The 8,687-nt window shown below is 38.7% G+C and overlaps 1 protein-coding gene and 1 long non-coding RNA gene across 2 annotated transcripts; one reads left to right on the forward strand and one right to left on the reverse strand.

The window, feature by feature from the left end:
- Positions 1-572: 572 nt before the first annotated feature.
- Positions 573-1,938, forward strand: LOC124258180. The gene has a single exon (XM_046692234.1). The coding sequence runs from the start codon at positions 835-837 to the stop codon at positions 1,936-1,938; it is 1,104 nt and encodes a 367-aa protein (XP_046548190.1). The 5' UTR covers positions 573-834.
- Positions 1,939-3,797: 1,859 nt separating this feature from the next.
- Positions 3,798-5,685, reverse strand: LOC124258175. The gene is made up of 3 exons (XR_006893529.1): positions 5,435-5,685; positions 4,714-4,794; positions 3,798-4,556 (listed from the first exon to the last, which is right to left on the reverse strand). It is a non-coding gene; the product is annotated as an uncharacterized LOC124258175 (long non-coding RNA).
- Between the last annotated feature and the right edge of the window lie 3,002 nt (positions 5,686-8,687).

Consider the following 8,687-nt stretch of genomic DNA (forward strand, 5'->3'; position numbering starts at 1 on the left):
ATAGACCTTTCCATGGCTTATTTCATGGGCGCAGCCATTTTGTGGCAGCCATTAAGCGGCTGCAACGATGAACTGGTCTGTGCTATTTGTAACGCCGCGGCAATCTATGACGTTGCAAACAAGTCTAGACGGTGCCCAGTCAACGCTTACGCGGCGAAAAACAACGTCTACTTACTGGTCCAATTAGATTACATCTCGTTTTAGGGATTTCTGATGTCATGTCTAAAACAAACATTGCAGGTAAGAAATATTTAAAGTACTAAAGTTTAAAGAAATGACCAAGGTAATGTCAATATCATGTGCATTTTGTTGTAACTCGGCTATTGTATTGTGCACGAAAACTGAAGGCCTTTAAACGAAGTTGAATTTAACGTGAAACTGTATGTAAACTATAGGCCGCCTGTATCTTATAAGGCCTGTGTTCTGAATTTGAACTTGCCTGTATTTTCAAATATGTATAGGGCATTTAAATATTTCCAAACATATTCCCCTAATGTTGTCTTGTTTATATTTTGATTTGATATTTCAAGAACCATCGTCAAAATTTATTATTTAGCTATATAAATTATTTCAAGATTTACACACGGTAATCTCTTACTAAATGCTCACAAATGACTACGTTTTGACTATATCTTGACCAAATAATTTGTGAAAAATACCTTCTACTTTTTTATCTACATATTTGTGTTATTAAAAAGTACTAGTATATTTCTTATTTATCTCACACAAATTAAGACGTTCTCTTGTAACTAGAAGTAACAGCTGGTTAAATATAATTAGGTCAGATAGTTATCTCAATCTGTAATGAGGCTAGGTCAAATGTGATGAGTGGGTATGGTTATTATTGTACTTTCTGTTACAGAGTCACTACCTGAAGGCAGTGCCAAGTGGGTTACCAATAATACTGGAAACTGGCCTCAGATAGGATATGAAGATATTATTGACTACCTCATTAAGTCCCACTCATTTGATTCCAAGGAAATGAAAGCTTTTCGAGCAACATATGCATATAATTATGTGCAGAATGGATGGTTAGGTGATATTCAAAGCATTGTGGAAAATGAAGTTCATTATCTTAAAGCCTGTGTGTCACCCTCTCAGCCAGGAGCCTCTACAGTTCCTTACAATGCATGGATTGCTGCAAGGAAAGATGGTACTGTATTAACTGCATGTTGCACTTGCCCAGCTGGTCATGGAAGGTCATGTAGTCATGTTGCAGCCATTATGTATGCTGTACATCTAGCCTGGTTACATGGATATGCTGGTAAATCTTGTACTGATTTACCTTGTACATGGGGACGAGGGACTGACAGCAATAAATTACTCAGTGAATTAAAGGCCATGAATTTCAAGCATCCAAAAAGATCTGATGATCCCAATCAAGCTGCAGAAACGTCTACATCATCGAAAAGCAAGCCCTACAGATTTAAGCAGTTTGTTACCACAGAAGACTTTACTGAGCATGTAAATAATTCTCCACTTTGTTCTCTTTGGAAACTGAAGGGTACACTTCTCCATAAAACATTTTCAGCCACTGAAAATGTAAATCCTATCTGCAAGGAAACGTCAAATGATGAATCCAGACATGGATCTCATGATATTGATTATAGCAAGACTGTCACAAAATTGGAATGTTCTGTTTGCCAGGAATTTTATGACAAGTATGTTAATCTTCCAGAGTACAAAAGAGAAGAATTAAGTAATTTAACATTAAACCAGGGTGCATCATCAAGTCCGCTATGGAAAGACAGCAGGCGAGTAAGAATACCAGCATCAAAGGCCAACAGTGTACCTAAAACAAGTAGAGGCGACCCTGAGAAATTCCTGAACAATCACCTGTATGAGAGATTTAAGGGTAATGACAACACTGCTTATGGAGTGACCCATGAACCCATAGCAAGAGGACACATTATCAGGATATTTCTGGGAAGAAAGTAATGTGTACAGGAACTGTTATATCATCACATGAACCATTTCTGTCTGCTAGTCCTGATGGAATCATTGAAGATTCTGCAATATTAGAAATAAAATGTCCTACAACATCTGTGCATGCAATGATTGACTCAGGAAAAGGTGATGTTCGAAACATTGAGAGTGAACTAGTTCTTTACTCAAAAGGGAGAAATGGATATTTCACTCAGGTGCAAATGTGTATGTTCTGTACAGGAAAACATCAGTGCACATTTCTTATGTGGAGACCAGAAGAACATGACAGAGTCCTGCTTGATGTTGCATATGATTCCAGCTTTGTTGACAATACACTGTCTAGATTAAGAGCGTTTTATTTTAAACATATGCTGGTCCGGTTGGTTGATGACTTCAAGGCAGGTCGGTTCGTGTTGAGTGAGGAATACAAGCAGTTCTGTGTGTCACCGTAGCATGTGTAGAGTAAATAACACTATAACAGCATCAACACATAAATTACACAGCTATATCATATTGCTGAAATGAAGTTTATTACTTTTTCATGTGAAGTTTGTTGTTTTGTTAGAGCTGAGTCAATAAATTGCTATCTATCTAATTGATGTGATGTATCTACTATGTTATTGATTTACTGTTGATGTTTGAAAAGAATTTGTATATAACCTGTAAATGTGTACATTTCCTTCACTCACTGACACTCAAATGAATAGTATTAAGATCATAGTTGTGTATTATGAATTGCTGATATTTTATGAAGAAAACTACAGTTCAAGTCAAATACTATTTCACACGCTAAAAGAAATGTTTAACATATTTAGGTTGAATAATAAAATACAATGTACCAGTATGAAATGAATATGTGTTTTTGTTTTTAATGAACATGATCAGTATTTATATCTCATGTAATTACTCACACTTAAGATGAAATGTTTAACCCCCTGAAGCAGGAGTATTGTTGTCACACATATCATGGGACCATATATACAGTTACAGAAACTTGTGAGATTTTCCTAGTGGCCCAAGTGGTGATGTATCTGTAAAAAAAAAAACACTTTTGGTGATCACTAACTGCTATTGTTTTCTCCAAAATATCAGTGGCCCAAAGACAAAAGTGGTGGCCATCTGCCACTGGTAGTTTCTATCACTGTATATATGGTGCCATGCATATGGCAGTCTAAGGGTTAAGGTGATTTACAAGTTTGAATTCATTGAATATCTATAGGTTGGTATTTAAACATAAAACAGCAATGATAACAAAAATCAAGGTGAGGTGAACATTCAGTTTAATGATTTAAACATCAATTCAATGAGAATATGTATTTATAATTTATCATTCTTGTTGGTGAAATATCACATTGCAAAATCACATACATCTCATAAGCTTAAGCAGCCTACTAGATGTCTGAAACATACATGACTACTCAGTCTTTGTCCTTGATGAGTTCTGGTCTGAGGTTACACAGGACTGCACACACTTTGACTATCTTATCCAACTTTTGAACAGAATTAAGAGGTAGAACCTGATTCAATATTCTGTAAGACTTCAACCTGGCAATTGCTCTTTCTACATGTATTCTTACAGATGCAATTCTTCGTGTTTCTATACACTCTGTAGCACTCAGTTGTTTACGACCCTTCATAAAAGCAGGAATGTTCAGTTTCACTCTTCTAGCATAAAGTTCATTGCTTATTGTAAAGCCTCTATCTGCCATTACCTCATCACCAGGTAACAAGTAGTTTAGAAAACCCGAGTTCTTGGTGATATACACATCACTTGCACGACCCCATAGCATCTTGAAACATACATAATATACCCATTGGGAGCAATCGCAACAAGAATTTTGGCAGTATTGTGACTTTTTTATATGCACTGTAGGTTTGAGCTCTAACCTTCAATGAAAATGGACGTTGCAAGAACATTTCTGTACAGTCAATAATGCAGGTAGTGTGTGGATAGGTAGTCTTAAAGGACATTGGCATTGCAGATCTAATAACATCTCTTGGGAGCCAAACAATGCAATCCTTTAGCTTTCTGGCTAAAATTGAGATACAAATTCCAAAAATTTTACTTGCTAATTGCGTGGAAATTGAAAATCTTCTCCCGAGATCATGAAACTGAATTCCAAGCCTAAGTCTCATAAGTGTGAGTAGTGTTTGATCTGAGAGTGGCATCTTAATGTTTGACCGCAGTACAGATGTAAGATAAGTTATTATTGACAGAAACACTTGTAGAGTAAGACCAGTGTAAAACACAGAATCAGTGTTAGTCTTAATACTGTCTGCAGAAAAGGCAGGAAAATTAACCTGAACAGAGACATTCTTTGTTTTGGTCGTGTAGTGCTGGGTTGCATAATGGTGATCTACTGACTTGTTAAAATGAACCTGTACTCCTACAGTTCTGTTTGGAACTTTTATCATAGGTCTGTGAAGACAAAAACAAGACTTCTGTTTACAACAGTCACAATCACTTGGTCTGGAGTCATCATTCTCCTTTTCCTTCTCTTCAGCTTGAGATACAGGTTGATCTGTCAGTTCAGCTTCAGCATGGCACTCCTCAGTCAGTTGATTGCTCCTTGGGGTCCGAGAAACATCAGAGAGGGGTGTCGGAAAATGGTCCTTCTCCCTTGTGTCACCTGGAGAGAGGAAAGTTAAAGTATAACAGGCTATTATACATTTACATCAATGAACAGTAATAAATAGTTAATAACATAATTGTCAAAATAACTTTACGTTTAATACATCACTAGTAGGACTATATTGTACATTACATTAAACTAAAAGTACACTAACCTTTCTTTGATATCCCAAATTTAAGACTGGATCAGGATTTTGTTTGCTTGGATGGCCATCCAAAAAATGAATTGAGCATATCTGAAAAAAAGTTATAAAAATAAAATAATTACATTTCTATTTAGCCAATGTCACTCCAGTAACTACAATGGGTTATCACATTTTCAACAATTTTTTTCACTCCTGTTAAACACTAGAGCCGTTAAATAAAGAAATTCTTTACATCCCTGTACTATGTGTACACTAACGATACACGGAGGGTAAAGTAATTAAGCAATAATAAATTACATAATAAATTAATCCAGTAATGTTATTATTAACTAATTTTAAGGAAAGATATATTGAGTAAATAATGATAAATAGACTGTTTCCTCTCAATATTTTTGGGCATATTGCAAGATATCAGTAAGTTTCTACAATACAAATGTCTCTAGAATAATGATTTGTAGCACATAAGGTTTTAAAATGTTGGAATATTTTACTAGTAAAAATTGTCGTTCAACCCTTTGTTGCATAGCTTTACCCTACAGTGCATTCGTACCTCCTATACTGTAACATAGGAGGTACGAATGCTACGAGATCTTAAGCTTACGAGAGCTTTGTGAAACGGGGTCCAGCACTGTAGGCCCTACATGAATAACAAAATATCTAACGTTTCATTATCTCTAGTTATCAGATGGGATAAACTATTGTGCCACTAATTATCTTGATAAATACATACCACACTGCTATCAGATGGGTGAAAATCCTTCCGATTAACACGTGACACCCAAACACGACGACGATCTTCATTCACAGGAAACCTATGGAGATGATAGGGAAACAAACAAGGGCAGTCCTTCCGTGGCAGTTTATGGACTGTACAGGGCAATTCCTTCCATATACGTAGATTTCTCTGGCTATTTGTACAGTCTTTCATAGCACAAATTCTCCCTGATCCACGTTCATAAGGCCTACCTCTGTCCCGAGACATATTTTCGAAAAAAACAGCAAGTTGCCAGACGTAAAACGTCAATGTCAATTTGCAGCCGCTTAATGGCGGACGACACTAGCGCCCACCACAAAGGGGATAACTGAGAGTGGCACGAAGCACTGCTCCGTGGAAAGGTCTATATCCGTAGCTTGTCTCGAACTTGCATTCCAAGATAGGTGTAGGCCTGATCTTTCACAAGATGCTCAATAACTCCTTCACCACCACCACCCCACCCCCGTAACTCTGACCGATCCACCATTATTTACCTTGCCACGTTTCAAATGCCGAGTCCAAATCTTTGGCAAGGAGCTCGATGTCATCCATGTAAAGAGGATGAGTAAGCAGTGTTGGGGATCTGTGCTGAGGAGGTCCGGGATGGTAACCCTCATCTCTGTTGAGCAGAAAGCTCAAAGGATTTAGAGACAAACAAAAAGCAAAGGACTGAAGGAGTCCCCCTGGAAAATTCCCCTTCTGATTGGAATAGATTCCGAAGTCTGCACCTGCCCTTGCGAGTAGTCAATCCAGCACATGGAGAGGTTGCGGTGATATGTTTTAGCCTCTTCCAGAATCATTTTCTGTACAAGAAGTTGATCCTTGCACCCCCAACACCCCTTTCTCGCTCCCTTCTGCTCTATAAATTATATCATTAGCAGAGCAGTATGATGACACGAGGTTTGTCATACACCGTGTGAATAATTTGTATTGTGTATTTAAACATGTGATAGGGCGGAGGTTTTTGGGATCAGTCAAGTCTCTTTTCTTGGGGAGGAGTATTGTGCGACCTTTGCAGAAGCATGGAGGAACATCACCTGTGTCCACGAGAGAACTGAAGCAGTGAAGTAATGGTGTTTGGACACAGGGGAACAGTTTCCAGTACCGGTTTCGAATGCCATCAGGCCCTGGAGCTGTATTAGATTTTGACTTTATGATAACACTTCTCAGGTAATCTGGTGAGATGTAGCAGACAAACGACCCAGTTACTTTCTCATGCATTGCATGGTCATAATCACGGACCCATGGCGCCTCCAGGTTACAGTCGCCGGGTACAGACCACAACTGTTTCCAGAACCTTTCATTGGCATCCATGGGAGGCCGCTTATTCATGCTCACCATCACCGTTTGTTTTAAGTTGCCTGTAGAAGTGTTTTTCATTATTTCTAAAAACTAATTGTCTCACCAAGTCAGCACAACCTCCACAGCTTCCACAACAGGGAAGCAGCCACACACAGCCTTCAGGTAATTGTCTCACCAAGTCAGCACAACCTCCACATCTTCAACAACAGGGGAGCAGCCACACACAGACTTCGGGTAATTGTCTCACCAAGTCAGCACAACCTCCACATCTTCAACAACAGGGGAGCAGCCACACACAGCCTTCGGGTAATTGTCTCACCAAGTCAGCACAACCTCCACATCTTCAACAACAAGGGAGCAGCCACACACAGCCTCCAGGTAATTGCCAGGGCTGTAGTTACAATTGTCGATCTGGACTTTCACGTCCATCCTCAAATCAGCAATACACATCATACAAGTCACCATTCCTGTTAGACTGGGAAACCAGTAGTATGGCTTTTTTATTTGAACTGACCACATGCAATTTGGCAGGATTTATGTCTTGTACTGTCAAAAATGGTTAGGATCTATTTTATCCCTTTGAACCCAACTAGCAGGGCCATAGCAGTTACACATCCTGTCAATGCGGCCTCCATACACCCCCTTTGAGGACAGAACCACACTTACACGCAAGCCTTGAAAGCTAACTTTGATCTCAGCAAAGTAGATCTGGATGACACTCAGAAATCTGCCTTATCCAGACCTCTTAAAGTCGACAGAAGAGTGTTTGCTGTTGACAAAACTAACCTATATTCACATAGAATAGACACACTGAATGGTTCCAAATCAGTTCACTTCTATCGGAAGAGCCTTGAAGGCAAAGCCGAAACTGATCGGCAGACTAAGGAACCTCTAGATCTTAATCCCCATGGCAGACACCAGTGGTCTTGGTCATGTAGAAATTATGTGAGATCCGTTTTTTGAATAAAATTACTGTCCCAGCTTCCTATCATTTACCTCACCTGGAAGATACAGTCAATGTTGTCAGTGATTCCCATGCTCAAATATTTAATTACACGCATGATTTGGCTTCAGGGTTTTGGCAATGCAACTTTGCACGTTCTGAAGCTCTCTCCAAAAATGTATCAAAACTGTCCCTTCCAAAACAGAAACTATTTGTACATCTACCCCTTCATTCACACCCCCAAACTTTGCAGCTTTCATGGACTGTGCAATTACCTTAGAAAATGTCACTAAAGTTCTTGCAAGTAGCAACTATGCAATGACATCTGTGAGTGGACAGATTGGATTATAGGAGGGAAACTTCACACAAATTGTAACACTGAGCACTGGTTTGGCCTAGTTTGACTCCAGGGATGGCCGCATTCCACATTGAGTGAGTGAGTGAGTGAGTCAGTTAATATTTAACGTCACATCGGCGATATCTCAGCCATATCGTGACGAAAACAATTTATACAATAAAAAACAAAACATTTTGGAGAGTAAAACCTGTCGACGACTGACAGTAAAAACACTCAGTATCACAGATATGAACATAAAACTAGCATGTAAAACTGAAAGATTTTGATTTAAGAAGACAATACAATATATATATAAAACACGGGCTATAGATCGCCAACAACTGAAGGTAGATCACCATACTAGGAACCATGGGTCCACATTGAGTGATGATGGTGATACAACACTAGGTGGGGGAATATATAGCTTATTTACACCTCTGGAATCGTAAGAAGTTGTTTATATCTACCACCATAGTAATCATGGAATATTTGGCTATTTTAAATTTTTGCTCACCCTGTTAACAATCATTGGCAGCAAGGGGATGGTGTAAATCTTGCGGGGATACAATGCCATTTCCAGTAGTGAGTTTAGTTTAACGCCACTTTTAGCATTATTCCAGCAATTTCACGGCGGGGAACACCAGAAA

This window comes from Haliotis rubra, unplaced genomic scaffold, assembly GCF_003918875.1.
Source record: "Haliotis rubra isolate DU_JTF1 unplaced genomic scaffold, ASM391887v1 Scf685, whole genome shotgun sequence".
NCBI classification, from domain to species: domain Eukaryota; kingdom Metazoa; phylum Mollusca; class Gastropoda; order Lepetellida; family Haliotidae; genus Haliotis; species Haliotis rubra.

Coding starts and splice junctions, on each gene's coding strand:
- LOC124258180 (XM_046692234.1), top strand. CDS start 835: ATGGTTATTATTGTACTTTCTGTTACAGAGTCACTACCTGAAGGCAGT.